Here is a 20,216-nt window from a genome sequence, read left to right on the forward strand (position 1 = left end):
GTACCCAGGACAGAAGCGGGTTTTAGCCAACTTTCACAATTTTTTGGTAGTTCTAGATATCAGCATTGTCTCATTCACTTTTCTTATGGTTCTTGGTAGGCATCTCCCATGGAAAAGAGATTCTTAAATCAGCAAGGCACTTGGGGCATGTCTTTTACATTTAAAAGATTAAGCAAGTTGCTGAATAGCAGGGGATGAGCCCTACTCCAGGAGTGCTGCCAAAGCTGGACTTTAAAGCCAGGTGTAAAGGCCATCTTTGAATCTGGGTGAATGACTGGTTCAGATGTTCCCCTCTAGGTAGTGGTCAGGACTTTCTGAAAGTAACTCTCCTGGAAAGCTGTCTGGCACCATTCTCAATGAGACAGATGACTCTGGATCCCCCTGCTGCCCTGCACATCCCCCCTGCATCCCCTCACTGGAGCGAAGTCCCCAGCCTGGGTGCACATCTCTGTCTCTGCATGGATACTCACTCCTTTTGTTGCACAGTGACAAACACAAACCAGCCCCTTTTGCAGGCTACTTCTGGACTGTTTCACCCAACCCACCATCTCATAGAAGGCTGCAGCTTGTGCTCTGCTTTTAATGCCAACCTTTTATTTTCTTATGACGTATCTCCACCACTACTCTTGTCCATGAAAAATGAACAAAATAAAGTTTTGTCAGCTGCATGTTTCTGTTGTGAGTTGTTGCAGGCCATGCTCAGACTTTCTGCTGAATTCATATAAAGCCCATTATTACAAACTGCATGTAGTCCAGCTGTGCAGCCCCAGTGGTGCCACAGCAGACACAACAAGCACTGGTTGCTCAGCAATGTCCTGAGCTCCTGCTGCGCTGTTGTTTCAGCTATCAGGGATGCCTGGTTTTGTGCAGACATATTTTGTACTTCATATCTAACCAAAACAAAACTATAGATACAATAAAAATTAAATAACCTGCATACATCAATGATTCAGAAATTGCATAGCAGAAGAGGCCTCTGGATCAAATCAAAGCAAGCACGTCCTAGGGTATTTTGGGGATGCTCAGAAGAGCTACCCTTTAGAACAAGAGCATGTTGAAGAAGGATGCATGTTCCTGTAATTACACTGTTAAGAACGGATGCAGAAAAGAATCATTCATTGAGGTGTTACCAAAAATTGTTGCCACCTTTCCTGTGGTTCAATGGCCCCATGAGTACCAGTCCCACTCTACTACACTCCTGAATTCAGATTATACTACAGAAATGAACAAAACTGCGCTTAAAAATATTACAGACATTTTTATAGAAGAGATGAGCAGTTCTATTTTTATTAAATTAGAAGCATTAAATTTGGGAGTTTGGGGATGTGGTAATAAATCTCTTTAAACTGTCCTACCAACATATTTTACCAAGTTTTTTTCAGGTCATTGTCAGTGTGGCTTCAAACAGATTTAACGTCAGCTGTATTTTTCCTTTTCACAGGTTCTGTCTCTCCTTGAATAATTTATTTGAGAAAATTTGCCACCTCTTATGATCTTTGAATGTGATGCCAAGGCTATCCCATCCTGGGCACAAATATAACCATCAGTCATTTACATAACAAACAGCTCTAGCCAAGACCACCATGTCACCCATTGTGGTGTGAGGCGCAGGGTTGTGCTTTGGGTCAAGCGTTCTCAACCACAACTTGCATTATTGAACATCATTAATGTAGAAATGGCATGATTAGGAACTCTCCTCCCCATGTAGATCTCTTTCCTTAGCCTTGCTGGTTGTGCAAGTCATCTGCAGGAATTGCCATGCAAAAATGAATGCTTGGGAAGCACTCAAAAAATTGTCATGCACATTTATCCTCAATGGTGCCTTGGCAGCCATAAACTGGAAACTTATTCCCAAGATTTCCCAACTTGCTTTTTGCACAGTTCCTTCATATTCCTAACCATGACTCTTCCCTAAAATTCCAGTTACTCTTCCCTTAGGAGAGACCCAAAACTGAATTTTCAAATTTGGTGGACATTTGGGTCTTCTAGTTGAGAACCACACAGCACACGCTACTCCTGAGGTCCTCTTGCATCCTTCCAGCATATAACATATTTTGGGGAAAAAAAAAAAAAAGGCCTTTAGTGAAGTTTGTCTCAATCTCACCTGAATCCCACTTTTGCCTGGTTTGACTCAATGTCAGTGTGGTGACTGGGTGGCCTGTGTCCATTGGAGAGGTGGGGGGACCCAGGGTGACACAAAGGCAACACGGTGAACACCTGCCTGACAGTCTGTGTAAGAAATGCCCAGGCCTGCAGCTGCTTCTCCATGGGACCACATGCAGAAATGCTCTTAATGCTGTACGGTGCTCCCAGACAGAAGACTCAGGAGAGTGGGGAGGGTGTAAGTGGGATACAGGACAATATTTTGTTATTTCTGTGACCTACAAAGGTTATTTGTTTTCTGTTTTTTAGTCCTCATGCTCACTTCTATGTTTTCAAATCATCTGTCTGGCTTCTGGTCTCTAGTTCTGCTCCTTCTAGCATTAATGTGTATCTCTATCTTCATATTTGACATCAGATACTGTCCCCACTGAGGCTTAAGGATTTGGAAGTTTTGCAGGTCTTAGCCCCAGATCCTTCAAGGGCACTGCCCACCACTGGTGGTTCATGAGAACCCCATTTGTTGCCATCATCTTTGCCTGAGGAAGGCCTTCTTTTTGCTTGTTGCAGATGATATTTTGATCTTTGATAGATTCTGCCAAGCATGTAAAACGCTGATAATCATGCACTGTAACATGGAAGTGAAGCTGAGCTTGGTTAATATATTAAAAGACATGCCTGTTAAAGAACACAAAAAAAATGTTAAAGGATGCTAAAAAAAATACCCTAATGTAGCAAATCACCTGCCCCTTGGTGTCTGATGACCCTTAGGATGCTTCCCATACACAGCATCTTTGTCTTCACATTTACTCTTTTATGTTATTTGTTTCTAAAGTGGCCTTCTGTTTTCCTACTGTTAAGGAATGCTTTTTCTGTTTTCCCCCTTGACTGGGGGCAAGTTGCAACCTCTTCATCTCTCCCCTCCCTGCAGACTGGGCTGCCTCTAAGACCCCATGCCTATGAGGTCCTACAGATTTTGCCCAAATGGAATTTTACTCTTTTTGCTTCGCTGTACTTCACTCACCCACATTAAACAGTGCTGAAATTGTTGCTTAGTTGAATTGAAATCTGGCTGCCTACAAAGGAAGAGAATACACAGAATTAGGTCGTAAGTATTTGCAACATACTTTGAAGGAGAGAGATTATATTAAACAATCTGTTTAATATAAGGAATACATTAAACAATCCATGTGTGTGACACCAACAAGGAGCAGACCGCTGAAAAATCTGGTAGGATTTCAGTGGGGAATGCAGCCTAAAAATCAATGACATGGCATGTCCGGAAGGTGGATCTAGAAATAGCAAGTGTGGTATCTGTTGAGAGGTATCATGTTCCTGGGAGCGGGTCGCACACAGTAAGAGCAATCCAGGCATGGCCAGCCTCACCTCGGAGGAAAGGGTCCTGCAGTTTCCCAGCACAGACTCAGCCACCGCGCCCACGCTGCACAGGGATCGCCAGGGATCTGTTTGCCTGGGAGAGGCTGGGAAAGTGATGAGTGGGGTGAGAGATTGCTTGTGCCAGATTATTTTATTTTCTTACATTGCATGCCTGTTTTGATAGGAAGGCAACCAGAATGGGAACTGGAGGCGGTTGGGATCTCAATGCAACCCGTTGGCCAAAGTCCTTCACAGAGAACAGGGTAAGCAAAGTGAAGGGCATGGAAAAACATCTGCCTGGGAAAAACATCTCACCAGGGTATCTTCCTGGGCTTTTCTTGCCCTCTTCGGGCCTGGGTCCTCTGAGAGGGATAGATTTTGCTCAAAAAAAAGAGACCATTATGGTCCTTGTGACCATTTGATTCACGCTATAAAACGCTGTTTGACTTAAACCACCAGTCGTAGTTTGCAAGTGAGACTGACATACTTTGCTTTCCTGATTACTGCTCCTTTCCCATGTCCCAATGACTGTACACGTTCAGGGCTGGAAACACGCTGGCATATGCAAGTGGATTGGGTTAAGGCTCCTAAGCTCTGCAAAAGCACCATATTCCCCAGTTGAGAAATACCATGGACTAGTTGTAGCAAGACTTGTTGTTTTGGCTTCTGGACCACACATTCTTGGTGCTGTCAATGCCTGCAATATTTATTTTTAAGACATAGCTTCTGGATGCATATAACTAGCTACAAATCGCAGCCCTCTCTTACTTGCCCGCCCCTCAACCCGTAAAAGTTTCTAGTCTTCATGTTGAGGGCAAAAAGTCTAAATAAATGAATTCTGAGGCAGAAAGCTAAGCGGGGATTCACAATGAGCTGGCATTTTCGGGATGGACCCGCTTCCCGTGATTTTTGACCCCTCCATTTTGCATTATTCCCCGACACTTGAGGCTGCCACCGAGGCTAAGCGTGCAGGGTGGCGCGGAGCAGCGGTGCGAACCCCGGCAGCTCAAAACAGCGCTAAAAACACGCGGCCACATTTCTCTGGCGAAGGGGGAGCTTTTCCACATCCCCGATTTTATACGGGGCCAGCCTTCTCTTAGTCGGTCCGCGGCGCTGCTCATGTTTTCCACTGGGGGGGAGGACGAGAGAGGGAAGACCAGAGCGGAGGAGGAGGGAGGTGGGGAAAGTTGCTTGAATTTGCGAGGGGCGAGAGCCGGCGGTGGCGGCGCGCTGCTTCTTTCCACTGGCTGGGGGAGCTGCCAATCTGTGTTGTAATCCTGCAGGAATTTCTGCGGGGTTTAACTGGGAGCCGCGGCGCCGCCGCCGCGCACTCGGGGCGGAGGGAGGGCGGCGGAGCCGGCAGCGCGCAGCCTGCAGCCCGCGCGCCCCAGCGCCGCCAGCACCGGGCCCGCCGGGCAGCGCCGCCAGCACCGGGCCCGCCGGGCAGCACCGCAGCGGAGAGCGGAGCCCAGCGGAAGGAGCGCGGCGGGCCGGATCCGGGGCGCCACCGGCCCTGCCCCGCGCCCCTCGGGCGCTGCCGAGCGCCACCGGCCCCCGGTTTCTCCTTTGTGCCCGGCCCCCGGCGGCCGCCGCGCCGGCTCCGCGGGAATAATGCGGGGCGTGTGGCTGGCGCTCACCGTCAGCTTCGTGGCCTGCGCCTCCGGGCAGCCGGTGAGTGCCGGGGCAGAGGGGAGGGGGCGGCGGCAGCCCCGCGGGACGGGACGGGACGGGACGAGGACGGCCGCCTCGGTTCCGCCAGCCGAGTGCGGGGCGCGCAGCCGGAGCGCTGCCCCGTGGCATCGCCGTCCGCGGGGCACTGGGCTGGCTCGGGGGGACATCTGTTGATAGTTGAGCGGTCTGCAAACGGCAGGCACCATTCCGTCCCACCCGCCGAAAAAAGAAAGAGACATCCCCCCACTAAAAAAACAAAAAAGCAAACAAAACCCCAAACATCCCCACGAAGCCGAGAGGGCCACCGTGCCGCAGCGGAGCACCCTGCCGCCCTCCAGCGAACCTCGGCCGAAGTTTGCCGCCACGACCCGGTCGCCAGCCGGCCCCGGAGCCCCCCCGGTGCCTCTCTCCCTGCGTCTCCGGAGGAGGGGCGGCTGCCTGAGGGGCGGCGGCGCGGGGCTGGGTCCGGCAGCGGGGGCTTGTTGCCGTCCCGGAGCAGCGCCGGGAGCCGCCGGGCCGCCCCGCGTCCGAGCGGCCGCCCGAAGGCATCGCCGCCTCCCCCGGCTTCGCAGGCGGTGAGGCGGGAGCGTCCCTTGCAAAATCCTCTCCTCACGGCCCCTGGCTAAAAAGAGAAAAAAAGGCAGCAGTACTCTCGGGTGCGCGGCTCAGGACCTCCCAGACCCCTCAGACAGAACGCCCTGCGCGCCTCCCGGCCGGTCCCCGGTCCCGGCTCCGCGGAGCCCGAGCTGCTGCGGACCCGGGCGGCCCTTCCCCACGGGCTTGCCGCGAGGTGCTCGGGATAATGCTGCTGTTTACACTTTTTCCGCACCACCAGTGTATTCGCTAACCGGGCCTTCTGCTTAATGCAATTAGCTCAGTTGTCGGGATTTGTACCTCTGGGAAAGCCTCTCTCCGGCGAACGCTCCCACCCTTTCGTGGCAGGAGCCGAAGAGGACCGGCCAGAGAGTTTTGGTCCTTTCCATCTGCGGATCTGAGATTACCTTGAAGGGAAGGGGTATGCAAATGACACTGATGCAGTGTTTGGGAAAATATTAGGAAATGATAAATTGAGGTTTCAATATGAAATTAAAAAAAACCCCATGACAATTTAATCCAATTAGAATGAGCCGCTTCACTGAACTAAATAACGCCACTAGCTTGGGTTAACTTTTGAAGTTCTCTAGCTGTTGTGTAAATTAGCCAAGTCACAGCCTTCATGCAATCTGGCTCATCATTAGGGATTTCTAAGGATACAATTACAAAATGCTTTCCTTAAAGACTGATTAAAAAGGGTTGGGTAGAACGCTGACCCTTGTTTCCGCTAAGTGTAACTGCTGCAGAAACACCCTTGGCTAATGAGTTGCAATATACTTTAATTTTGTAGAAACGCTGTTAGTACGAAGTTCTCTGATGGTGTAGTAGCTATTAAACTGCCGCAGTAATTAGTAAAGTATTAAGTTTGATTGGTTTTTGCCTTAGGATGAACACACTGTGGCAGTGTGAGGTGGGTTGTTGGGGCATATCCGGCACGGTGTGGTTCAGGGGGCAGTGGGGAGAGCGAGGTGGGGGGAGCCTGCCTGGCTCTGCTGCTGCGCCCTTACTGCTGCCAGAAAGTTGTGGAGGGACTGGAAAAGTAGAAGGAGGTTGGTCTTTTTCCTTTTCTTTCACCTCCCTTCTTTTTCCTTTAACTCTGTCTGGCAGCAGCTTCATGGTCCCTTAAGATAGGATTTTGTAGACCAGTCTCTGGGAGGAGACAGATGCCAAATCTGTCTTCTCTGCAGAAGTCTGTCCTTGTCATAAGAAGAATTTTATATGGATGCTTAAAAGCCCTCCCAGCTCTCCAGACCACTGTCAAATGTCCAAATTTCTTTGTGTTTTTAGATTCCACTATTTATTATCATTATTTAGGCAAAACCGTAAGGTAAAAATTTCGTTTCTGATGAAGTAAATTACCTATGAGTTTTCTGAGCAGAGGAGGGGGAAGCTGCAGCAGATTTTGTTTCTTAAAGCAATGAATTCCCTGTGTTTGGTCCACATAACGAAAAAACACTTTTATTGGGGTGGGCCAAGGAGACATCATCACTGTGTTAAGAATGTCCTGGAAGTGCGACCTGCCACTGAACCACGGGAGCGGTTTGTCGGTGCTGGGTGTGTGCTTTGTGTGCCGTGCTATGGGCTGGCACACCACGGCTGTGCTCTGCTGTGCCATGCCAGCTCCCCCGGGGGAGCAGCTGCTTCAGGACAGGGCTGTGATGGAGAGAGGGAGCCCAAGCTGTTTGTGCCAACCTGCACATGGTGGCAAGAGTAACCTGCACCAAAGCTGGTGGATTGCAGCTGGGGCTTGCGGAGTGGTTTGCTGCCATCAGTGCAGTGAGACATCAGATTACATTGGGGTCTGGTAACCTATTTGGGTCTGGAAGGACTTGGGGGATTCACCCAGACTTGGCTGAATGGCAAAAAATGTGATTTCTAGCTACCTTGAAAGTTTCTTGGTTTGCTTAATAAGAGAGGGAATGACAGTGACATGAAACTGCTGGAAAGGAAAGGAGTGAGAAGTCTGATGTGCCTTTTAAAAGGTTAAGCCCTTGAGCCAGGTCCTGATGATGTTGGGAGCCAGCTTTTGCTGATTTTAATAGCACCAGAGAGCAGTGCCAACTATCCAGCTGTAGTTGTCAGCTCCCATTCAGAAGAGGCTGATAAACCTTTCCGTTTCATTCTAGTTTGCAGCAGTGGGACAAATGGTTTTCCAGAGCTTGTGTGACAGTCTGATCCTCTCTGCATGCCCAAGTGCACATTGAGAAACTTTGCTGGCTAGCAGGTTGTGCTGCATACTGCAGTGTTATAGTGCTGCTCTCCTCAGAGAGGGTTAAGTCCATCTCTCCTCAGGAGGCTTCTGGAGTCTGGATGCTGCTTCACATCATCAATACATGTGTGTGGGGCTGGATTTGGTGCTTGCAGTGGAACAGAGCATTGGGGCATCACCTGAGTGGTCTTTCGGTTTCTTCTGTAAGCATCTGACTGCTGAGTTGTTGGCATAAATGTAATACCTGAAAGATGATCTAAGGGTAATATTTGGTATATTTTTCAGAAGTATTTAGTATAGCATGATGCTGTAATTTTCCTACATTTGTTTCTAATGGTTACTTTGGTTTTGGAATTTGGAAAATTGATAGTGTACTGAAGAGGAGGAATGCTTTTTTGTAAAAAGGCAGTTAGGCTTCAGAGATAGTAATTAGAGGAAAAGAAGGGCTGAAGAGATAGCTGGTATTTAGATTTATATGCTTTGTGTGTCTCTCCTATGTGTGTTAAATTTGCTTTGTCAAATAAGTTCCAAAGAAAGGAGGAAGTCTTCAGCCTTGATTTATTTCTACCCACCTCCAATTCACATATACTTTTTCTTCTCACTGTACAATTAATAGGTGTTCATCCGTTGCTTTTTGTGGTTTGGCAACACCTGGAATTTGCCATGGCTGCTTCCCTTGCTCTGACTGAGCTTCTGGGTTCTGCCATCCATCAGCTGCCTGCACTGGAAATTCCAGGGAGCTCTGGGGCTTGCCACCAGTCTTGGGTATTACAGCCACCCCTTAGATAGATGTTCTCAGGAACCACTTTCTGGAAATAGGTTTCCCTCTCAGGTTATCTTATTGTTTAAAAATAACGAACAGATGAATCTTGACCCAAGATCAAACACTGAAGTTCCTCTTTTTAATATCTTAGCCCTGAGGTCTGCATTGGAACTGAGTGAGTATTGAGGCCTAAAGTGCAGAGATGTTTTCTCTGCAGTTTTTCCATGATCCTTATCAAGTAGATGAGAGCATCATTTTCAGGAACAAGTCAGGACAGATATCTTAGGGTTTGAAGTTGCGTGCTGGGATTTGGGTTGTTGGGCAGATAACACCGCTGTGGTAAGTTTTAGACAGTTACTGCAGCTAATGGAATAAAGATGGTGGACTTTGGAGAGTGTGGAGTAAGTTTGGAATTTGCTTGGAGATTTGGTGGATATAAGTTTTTATAGTCCTAAATTCAGTGTAATTTCAGGATGACAAGATTAAGGCCTAATTTCTTGACTACTAGAGGTGCAAGTTACCAGAAGTCCCATGGCATACACACAGCTGTGGTCTAATGCCTCTGGCAGGGGTGAGGATGGTGGAGAGCTACCTGCCATCCTTGGTGGGGAACGTGGCATTTTGGCAGGGCTTTCTGAGCTTGGAAAAGAGCCTGCAGAGATTTGCAGAGGTCTCCATTTGCACTGCTCTTTATGGTGAGTTGTCTTTATAAAATGTCAAGCAGAGGCATATGGGTGGCATTTATTAATTACATTTTCTCACCAAATTGACTTTTGCCATTGAGCAATTTAAACAGCTTGCTTATGGCAAAGACTTGCAGGCTGTAGTAAGGCTCAACGGCCAAACAAAGAGCTCTTGTCTAGTTATGGAGAAGTGCTCTTTTGTCCTCTGAATAGATTTGACAGACTATGATTTTTAACATAAATGTTGTCACTGAGATTGGCAAGCTTATTTGAGGCCTCATATAAGACCCTACTTGAATCTGAGTCATAAAGATGCCCTCTGTGCTGCCGCATTTGAGAGAGGATGCGCAAGTCATGAGCTAGTGATTTGGTCCACATTCAAGTCACTTTGCAGTCAGTATCGTAGGAAGCATGAGAGAATTACTGGAGGCTGTTCTGTGAACAGCTTGTTTGGTTATCTTCAGTTCATGCTTACAAGATGGTAGTAAATTGCTGTCTACAATCTTTTCAGGACTAGTAATTTATTCATAGGTTACATGACACTATTCAGTGATTTGGGAACATGATTTCTCCTGCTCACATTGAAGTATAATTTGCAATCTCTTGAGTACAGACTGCATTAGTGTTTGACCCTCTAATAATGGCAGTTCTCTGTATGTATGTTGTTTTCTTGATTAGCTCAGCCCTGGGGGATGCTTTCAAAAGCATACTAGATATTTGGTCAGAAATACAGAATACGTGTAATCCTCAGAAGTACTGGAATACTGATTGCAGTAGGAGAAAATGTAGCAGTTAACAGCCATTTACAACAAGTGCATTTGTGCTGAGCAAATTATTTTTGTTGATGTCTCAAGCAGGGATTTTATTTAAAGTGAAATAATGACTAATAGGGTGGTGATGAATCTGCAGAAATTGGCCTTGTCCGTAGATAGGCTATTAGGGTGTAGTATATAAGCTGTGCTTAACTGAAGCCTGAGTGGATGCTCCATCTGAAATCACTATTTTTAGTTTATATTTAAACAACTTCTTCAGAAATCTCCCTTCTAAGCTAAATTGTTTTGTTCCCAAGGTGAATTGATTTGGGAAAGTTCAAATAAAAACCTGTTTGGCTGTGTTTGAATTGTGAGCATGAAAATAAATACAGTGTACTTTTATTAATAGTAAGGAGACAAAGGGAGTTGCAAAAGGTCAAATAGCCTGTGCTGCTGATGCCTTGAGAGGCTACCTAGAACAGAGGTTAGACAGTGTTAAAGGGATAAAGAAGGCATTTATTAAAAAGGCCTTCAGAGGATACACCTTGGGCAGTACAAGAGCTCAGCTGTGGCTACACCCATGATGGATGACGGGTCATGTAATTTTCACGCTTTTATACGTTTTTGTCCATTTACATTTTGGGGTTAATTGTCCAATTACAGCTTCAGGTAATGAATTCCCATTGTCCCAGTTTTCCTTCTTCAATTCACTGTTGTTTATACTTTCTGGGCCTGGAGTTACAACGGTGTCCTTGGTTCTCAGGCTGGAAAAAGTTTGTTTTGACTAACTAAACTGTGAAGAGAACTTGCTAACACTTTATATGAAGTTCAGAATTCTATACTAATGCAATACAGAATCTGGATAATATGAAAGCTAACACTTAAGGCATCAGTATACACAGACACGGAATCAAAATTTTCAGAAGCCATCATTGTGATTAACAACCAGAATATATTGTCTGTATTTAAATATTATGTTGTCAGACATGTTTTGTTCCTGTTTGATTAACCATAATAAAACATAATTTTCTCTGGAGGTGCTTCCACACTAATGGAAGTCACTTGTCACCTTTCAGATCAGTGTGAAGTGACCCATCCCTGTCATTTGAAGTGACTGACTGTGTGGACTCCCTGTATTTCAGAAGTGTGACTGTCTGTGTGGACTGAGAGGACTGACTCTCACAGAGCTGTAGGAAAGAGTGCTGCTAAAGTAATATAACCTGGGAGATGAAGTACTTCCAAGGGAGCAGCTGGGTGCATGACCAGCGTAGCCTCAAGACTAAGGATGTTTCAATAGAGAATAAAAGAAATGTATCATACTTGCCACATGAATGAATAACCAGGTCTTCCCTCTCCCACCTTTGACAGTATCTCTTCTCGTATGTCTGCTTCTGTCCTTCCATTAATTATACCAGTAGAAGCAAGCTTTCTTCTTTCTCTGGGCTGAGCTGCATTAATTCCAGCTGTGTTGATTCTTCAGTATCTGCAGGCGTAACTGGCTGGACACAGTACCTAGAGGACACAGCCAAACCCCACACACTTGATAACTCTTGGCTTTAAGAGCTGATTCCTGATTGCTTTTTGGACTGGAGTCTGCAGGGGAAGGCTAGAAGTGGGTTTGAATGCATGGTGTATGTTGCAGGCTGTGGAGGTGAGCGATGTCCAAGAGTCAGATTGTTCTTTACCCAGGCTGCTTATTTGTGTTTTCTCTGGATGTGGAGATTCCAGAATCAGTGTATCACTTAAACTGATTACTAGGTGAAATCATCCACAAAGCCTTTCCATTCAAATCCTTTTCAAGTGCAGTTCCGTGTTCAAATACTTAATCACTGAGGTGTGACATTAATGGTGTCCTTATTATTCAAAATGAAAACCTGCAAGGGAAGCAAAGTGGAAAGGTGAAGGTAGTTCAAAGTAATGGAAACACACCATCTTTGGCACAGACAGAAACTGAGCTTCTGTTGAGTACAAATTTGTGACATGGCATAAATAAAAATAGATGTCTTAGTTTTATAAATAGTAATAATGTATAAATCCTACAGCAAGGATGTGCGTAAGATAATGCTGCTGAGAAGCAAGATTCTGACGATTTTTGTGGAAGGCAGATTGCAAAACCTTCAGGTCTTGTCCTGTCTGTGGGACTGAGCCTTCTCCCATTTGGGAGTCAGAGGCACTTGGTACTTGCCAATGGTGGCAGTGCAAGCACAAAGGAAAGCGTTTGTCCAGCAAGGAGAAGAGGCATCCATGAACAGTGTGTGTGAAATTTGGTTGTGTTAGTTACAAGCTTGTGTAAATGTCATTGCAAGAAAGTGTAAAGTTCTCAGGAACTGCTGAGGCAGTGTTCGAAATTGGAAGATAAATGCTTTAGAATAATTGGTAGCTTAAGCATCTGTAGCATCTGCAGCTTGCAAATCTCATTCTTTATGGTATAACAAGAAAAATGGTTAGTCTAGGAGATAGACAGGAAAAGTTATTAAAGTGCCATGTATATATTCTAAATTATTGTCTTTGGTGAAGCTGTTTATGATTTTCCAGGCTCTTTGATTATTTTTCATCCATGAAGACTGATTTTTTTTTTTTTAATGTGACATCTAAAATGTCATTAAATGAAACCTCATGGGGTACTTTTAAAATTACGTGTTCACAGAGACTGTCTTCCACAGAGCATTCCACACTGAGCTCTCTCCAGCTGTTATTCTAGCTTGAAAGATCTTTGAAACTTTGTGTGTGTGTCTTATATAGAACTTCATTCTATATAGAGCTCTATTTTGCATATATTTTAATTTTTTTAATACTATTGTGTGTGTCTTTCAAGTGTTAGGAGAAGAAATGTCCCACAGAACATGCTTCCCGGTTAAATAAATAGAACAAAATTTCTCTCGAAATTGTGTTAATAATTTTCTTGGCCTGAATTAGTGTGGAAGGAGCAGCCTCTCTGACTTTACTTAGTAGGAAAAAAAGCCTTAAACAAAAGCTGTTATTTTTCATTTTTTTCCCTTGTTTCTTCACTTGTAATTTAATACAGCAGTTTTATAAATCTTCCCCCACATAAGTATGATTTGATCCTCAATGTCTCCCATAGGTGCTTTTCGTTTGGTTTTCCAGCACAGCCTTTTCTCTGCCCTCAAAGTCCTGGAAAGGGGACAGGCATGGTCATCACTGCAAAATGTGAAAGAGTTGGAATAATTGGGGTCTAAAGAGAAAAACTGGGAATAGTGGTTAGCATAGGTCTGTACCTGACCTGAGCAGGCTGGGAGGTCCCAGCAGAGCTGCTGTGACCTGAATGGACCTCTGGCTCAGCAGAAATTATCTGTCTGTGTTGCAATTGAATTTGTCTTTTTATCGTTTTTGCCCAAAATATTTCAGTGGACCTGTCTGTCTGCTGCATGGAAGCATGACAGATGTCTCCATGAAATTTCAGAAATTTCCAGAGAGTTTGGCAGTGACAAAGCCCTCTGGCAAACCATGAGATGGTGTTTGCTGTTCTGGTAGGAGCTGTGGTCCTTCCTGCAGCACAGAGCATCCACTGGTCTGTAGAGGGGAGGAATGGCCTGGAGGTGTTAGAAGGAACAAGTCTGATAACTGACTATAAAGAGATACATTATTTAACAGCCTTAAATAATGAAGACTCATGATTCATGTTTAGATAATGTTTTGACAACTCAGTTTTGCTTGATGGCCTGACTGCAGGGTTTGAGGGTGAGGAAAGTAGGTTCTCTGGCCACCTGTTAAAAACAGACTTACCTCCTTAAAGTCTGCATGTGCCAGAGGAGACAGGGCCTTGAAGCTGAGTTGACTCATTGTCTCCAGCCATCCTGCCTATTGCAGATGCTTTTCTCTGGTGCTGTTTAGCCCAACCCACCATGCCCTGTGGAAGAGCAGGGCTGTGTCTGCAAGGAGGATCTTTGGTGGGGCTTAGGCTCAGTAATAAATAGCCTTTCTGCCGCAGTGGAGAGGCAGTCGTGTGCCCATGCCATTGGATCTCCCTGATGGAGGGAACTTTTGAACTCCTGGTAACACAGAGCATTTGATCCAAAATGGTTTGAGACAGTACTCTTAACAGAATTGCTGTGTTGAAAATGCTGCATCTTGTCTGTTTCGCAGCTGTAGGGCATTAGAAACGGGAAAATTACCTTTCTTTTCTTTTGTTTTTGTTCTTACAATAATTCGCAGCTTGAAATGCTTATTCTGTCCTTGGCTAGTTTGGGTTTTGTGCCGGCACTAATGTTGCTTGACCATATCTCTCCTGTTTAACCAAAAGCTGGTGACTTGGCATCTTGATATAGATCTCTTCTGGTGGACACATTGAATTTGTCTTCAGCCTGGTGACATAAACTTAATAGTGATGCAGATTTTCTTATACTTTTTTTTGAGAACCATGAATGTTGTCTGTGGGTTAAAGAAATCATCTGGGTATGTGAAAATTTTGTGATGCTACTGACTTTATGTGCCAGTATTTAATTTTTGAGTTTTTTCCTCTGACCTTCTCTATCTGCTCTGAAAGAATTTGGAAGCTTTAGGTTATGACAAAAGATCCCCTTACTTTAGGGAAATAAATGTGGTGGTTCTATAATGTACAGGTAGGAGTCTCTGTGATGCTTCTTTGCCATTTCTTGTTGTTTCACCTAACATCTGAGGCTTGCCTCCTCTGGTTTACGTGGGTAAATGTGTTTGACTTGGGGAACCTGATAAGGATTGAGGAGAAAACTTCTGACAGACACTGTCAGTCTTAAAAAAAGTAGATAGGATCCTTTGTCATGAAAGTTGTTGCTATACAGTCAGAGCTGGCACAGTTCCCACATAGTAAAGTCGCTCACATGGTATTTCTGTATTTGTGATCAGAGATGAGGGGTCCTAAGGGAGGATTAGCAAGAGTATTTTTGGGGATTTCTCTGTGGCTTCCTAGAGATGCATAGGAAAAGTTAATCCCTCTCTCTCTCTCTCATTATTTAATTCAGCTAATCTAATTGGAAAACCTCCTTAGAGCAGTCTCTGGCAGCTAGCTGTAGCAGCTGTACAATTAGTAGTGTCACCTAACAGGAGAGGAAAACAAGGAGCAGTAGGAAACTGGAGTAGGATGTTTCAGTGTATCTTAACAACCCTCCCATGGTTCTAGCTTGCTAGAGTGAATTCAGCTGTGAATTTTAAGAGCTTAAAAAACCTGAGGAAAAGTCTTGAATTTTTAAAGACTTAAGATTCTGAATGACTCAATGAAATAGTTTTGAGGTTTGGGCATTGTTTTAGCTTATTTATAGATTGACTTTTTTAAATGAAAATTTACACAAATATGACTGGGGATATGGGTCTAGTGGGCTCTGTTGCCCATTCCTCCAGGTGTGAACAGTAAAGCTGAGCAGGGAAGAGGTGTATAATTAACTTTCTTATATATATCTGGGATATTTCCTTGGCCTTTGCCCTCCCAGCTTGGTTACTGTTTTATTTGGGGATAGCCCTGAAGGCCTTCGAGAGCTGGCACAGAGGAGAGCACCAGCCCCATCAGGAGGTGATGGAGCCATTGGCAGGGATGTTCCCTGGTTGCACAGTCCAGAGCTGTACCTAGGCACAGGAGGGCAGAGGCAGGTTTGCATTTGAACCACCAGCTTGGCACTTTACAGCTTCGAATCATTAATTACTGTGCTGCTAATGCCATGTAGCCATCTCTGTATATTCAGGGAGCATTTAGATAAGAGCATATGTGGGGCAAGTAATAATTTAGCCATCTCTGTGGAGTTACGTGGTTGTCATATTTGAAATGTGTGACCTGTGGTTATAAAGGATAGGTTTTGGAAGTGCTATTAACCAAGTGGCATATGTCAGGGACTGGAAAATCTAGGCTATTTATAATTATCCACAGGTGGAGAGGGAAGCAGCAATGCATAATACCAGTAATAATTACTAGCAGTATAGAAGTTCATCTCTTAAGCCGTTGGGTCTAATGCACTAAAAAGTATTTGATCTGAAGTCTGGCACAGCCTTCAAATGGAGCCGTTCAAAGGCGTCCTGACCTAATTTTGCTGTGGAAGTGTGAGTCTTTCTCATTCCCCTAATTTCTTGCAGAAGGTTTCAATGATAAAGTCTTCATCCTCTGCACTTGCGTATATTTTACTGCAGAGCTTTTGAATAAAAGCAGCCCTTGCAGGCCAGGTGGTAAATATAGTACTCAGCTTAACAGAAAAGACATTCAGTTTATCAGAGACACGTCCTCCTGTGTTTTGCAGTTGCCAGTTAGCTTTCTTTAAGACTTCTTTTTATTTGCTGGATCTTTTTGCCATTAATTGAAGTTCAGTGCTGGCTCTGTACCTGTGAGTAAAGGCTTTGTAATATGCTGAACTTCTGTTTTAGTGGAAACCTCTAAAATGTAAAGCAGCTTATAAATAAAAGTTTGCTTTCTTTTCAAGGGAAATAAATCATTACATTATAAGGCATTAGGCATTGTCCATGTAGCTATGTAAATTTATCAGTTAAAGCATAAAGCGTAAGTGCTTTGACTTTCCTCTGGATAAATAAAAGCAGATGTAAGACATCTTAATGGATTTTGGTCTTTGAAAGAAAATGGAGAGAAAACAAATTTATTTTTCAACAGTGGCAAAATAGAGTGTACTGCAGGTGTGGGTAGTGCTCTGTGTTATTGTCTGTCTTGCTATAGACTGTTTTTATCAGAAGATAAAAATGAACAAAGCAACACAAACTGAAGGCTTTTAAATTCTGTCTGACCTGTCACTTGTACAATTTCTCATGCCATTATCACCACGGTGGTGGTGTAAGACTACTGTTTTCCTAGCAGAACTGTTGCTTTTTGCTCAGTGTGGGGTATTTTAACTTGTGCTGGTGATATTTCTGAGCAATACTGCACAGTGCATGGTAACTATAGTGCACTTAATTGTAATTTATACCTTAAGCTATTTATTTGCTCTTTTTCTTTGCAATCTCTTGTGCTCCCAACCTCATTAGACTGATTTTTTTCTTTCCCTCCTGCTGCTTTTGTGCTATCAGGCACAAAAGGTAACTGTTAGCATTGGCACTGCTCTTCAGTCTCATGTTGCAAGTACAAGATCCAAGAACAGAAGAAAAGGTAGATGAAAAACTGGGCCAGCTCTGGGCCTTTGCCCACTCTCAGGAATCCTTCTGCTCACTCAGCTCACAGCAATGAAAAAGAGGGAGCGGGGAGGAGTTGGTTGTGAGTGACCAAAGTATTGGCAGAGCTGTTGGCAGGAAGGGGATGCTGGACTGCTGACCTGTCTTGGCCAGACCTTAATTAAAGGAGAAGCCTGGAGGTGACTGGTTTGGGCTGGAAAAGAGTTGCTGTATCAGGGATGCTAATTCCATCTTTGACTCATCAGCTGTGTCCATTTGACAGCACTGGAGCACACAAACCAAGTGTTTAAGCAGACATGGATGATTTGAGCGCTGCATCCTTCATCCCCTTTGCTTTTTGGAAAGTGAGTGTGTGGAGCCAAATGTTGCAGCTTGGCATTTCTCTCTGTTTGTTGGATTTTCTTGGAAGACGTGCGCTCTCTCCCTTCTGACTGCAGAAGAACGGGAATGATGGGTGCAAATTGCTCCTCCCCTGATCTACAGCCTCACTTCAAAACTAATTTTGTGCAAATCACCATTTGTCTGTTTAAGTGATCAGTAACTGTGCTCGCTCAAATGGAGGGGGAGCCGTCTGAAGTTGGGACTGGCTGAAGTGTCAGATTACCCAGGGCACTATAATCAAGGTGACAGCTGCTTTCCTTATGCTACACTGAAACAAAATATCCCAAACCATTCAACAGTGCCTCACCAAATACATTAACCTCAGCGTTTTTACTCTTTCCACAAGTTGGTGGATTATTTAGCACTCTTGGCTAATGAAACACAGGAGCGCTAATCTCTCTCCGTGGATACCAGAGGGGAAAATGTTGAGTGTTGCTACCCCAAGAGTGCGAATGTGTGCATGAGCCAGTGACCGTGCTCAAGGCCTGCAGTGCAGGGAGGGAAGCAGTTCCTCCCCATGTGCTTGTGCTCCCACTGGAGATGCTGAGCCTGGCACAGGGAGGGGTGGGATTATCTGTGGCTCAGCAGCTGCTGTGTGGATTCATGCCTCTCTGTACCCTGTGCGGTGAGCAACCTGTTAGCCCAACCCTGTCTCCCTCCCACACCTTCAAGGTATTTGCACTTGCCCTTAAGTAACCATTTCTTTCTTTGGCTTCTTAAGCTGACACACTTTGACATACTCAGGGGTGAAAAATGGGAGGTGCTTCTTGAAATAGCCTTGATGTGCTGCACAGGAGAAGCCTTGTTTGAGGAGCGGGCTATGACAGTACTCCCTGAGCTCTATTTATACCTCCCTTTGAATAATACCAGTTTATTTTATTTTAAACAAAAACTCATGTGGGTGTCTTAGCCACAGAAGAAAAACCCCACAAAAATACCTTGCTGAGGTTTGGGTGCAGTTTATTTCCAGTAATGAAGGGCAAGTCTGTGTAGGGAAGAAGTTTATGTGAAAGAAGCAGATAAATAAAGGCTATTAGAATATGCTGGTCCCAGGCTATATTGTGGGACTTCGAGTAAAGTTTTAGGAATAATCATCTGGTACAAAGCCTTTTCTTAATATTCATCCCTTCAGAAAGAATTAGTGTTTGGCCTGCCAGAGGCTTATTCTGAGAGCAGTCAGAGGGCAGTAAGCTGTGGCTTCATTTGGGGCAGAGGGACCCTTTCTCTGGTGTCTCAGGAAGGGTCTGTTGTGACAGACGGCATGAGAAGAAGGGAGGTTGAACTGGGAAGCCTGAATCTGTAGAGACAGCAGGAATAAGAGACTTAAAAATTGTCGGGGGTAAAGCCAAGTATAATCTTCTAATTGCTGAGCTGCACTGTACAGAAAGCATAGCTTTAGCTGTTACATCCAACTGCCACATCCTCCTTCTGGTTAGGAAAGGCAAGAAGGAGTAACGGACTCTGAGAAAATCATTTGTGTCAAACTTGATTCACACAGGTCTGAAAAAGTGCACTAGGAGTTTCAGTGAGTATATTTCAATAACTGGCTGTAACAGGAGGGAAGCTGGGCAGCCTCCAGCTGCGGAGTTTGCAGGAGACTCCTTCCTTGCTCCCTCCGTGCAGCCCTTCTGGTCCTCTGCACTGCCAGTGTGACTGAAAACCCACCTTTCCCTGACCAAAGAGCCTCTCCAGCTTACAGAAAAGCACATCTGTGTTACTTCTTTTGTGGTCAATTACATGAAATGTTTCCAGAGTTTAGAGTATGCTCTGAACAGTGCTGATACTCCAGTCAGGACAAAGAAATGGGATGAGAGTTAAGTTATTGGTAGAGCATGAACTTTGTGTTTTCTGGGTTGCAGCTGCTCGACTGCTTCAAAGCATCTAGTTTATCCTTTTATCTTTTCTCAGTCACACCTAACTTGAACAAAGCCTATGCTCTGCAGAGACTCTTGGAAGACATTCATTTTGAAGTGGAAAAACTGCTCAGTAGTGAGAAAGTGTGAAGTTTACTTATTGAAGAGTATAATTTATTGTTATTGAAGAATTGAGTTTGGTACCTCATAATTTTTGCTCACAGAAGATCTGGAGCACAAGGTGCCCCACTAACAAATTCCCCATTATCAGAAGACTGGGTGAGATATCCAGGCCTTCCTGGGGAACTATTTAACTTTTGCAGGAGGATGGTTGGGGTGTGCCAAGTCCCTGCTTGTGAAGCAGAGACTCCCCATGTCCCTGTTGTCCAAATTCTTGAGGTTTTTTTGCTTTAAAATATGAGCAGAATATGGAACTGTAAAGCTGACTTCTTGCATGAGGTGACATCTTCCAATGGAGGAGGGACAAACCAAGGAAATTAGAAAGTTGTTTTAATAAGATTTTTAGGTTCTGCTCTTTTTCCATAATTATTTTTAATCCTTTCCTGCTGGCAGTGTAAGATGCATCAGAAGAAAGCAGTGTGTTCATTAGGTGTGGTGCAGGACTTACGACGACTGATCGAAATGAATAGGCTTCACTGGATGGCCATTGAGTACATGCTCTGGAAATAACTCCTCCATTTTCTCTTGGGGTTTGGGAAATGAAGAGAGACTTTCTTT

General features: G+C 44.8%; 1 protein-coding gene across 1 annotated transcript in view; it reads left to right on the forward strand.

Moving 5' to 3' along the window:
* Window positions 1–4,933: 4,933 nt before the first annotated feature.
* SDC2 (syndecan 2) overlaps window positions 4,934–20,216 on the forward strand; it is a 59,563-nt gene continuing 44,280 nt past the window's right edge. The window contains exon 1 of the mRNA XM_058831271.1: window positions 4,934–5,148. Coding sequence (XP_058687254.1) covers window positions 5,089–5,148 — 60 coding nt within the window. The 5' untranslated portion in view covers window positions 4,934–5,088. The remainder of the gene's footprint in view (window positions 5,149–20,216) is intronic.

Source organism: Poecile atricapillus, chromosome 2, assembly GCF_030490865.1.
Source record: "Poecile atricapillus isolate bPoeAtr1 chromosome 2, bPoeAtr1.hap1, whole genome shotgun sequence".
Classification (NCBI taxonomy): Eukaryota; Metazoa; Chordata; class Aves; order Passeriformes; family Paridae; genus Poecile; species Poecile atricapillus.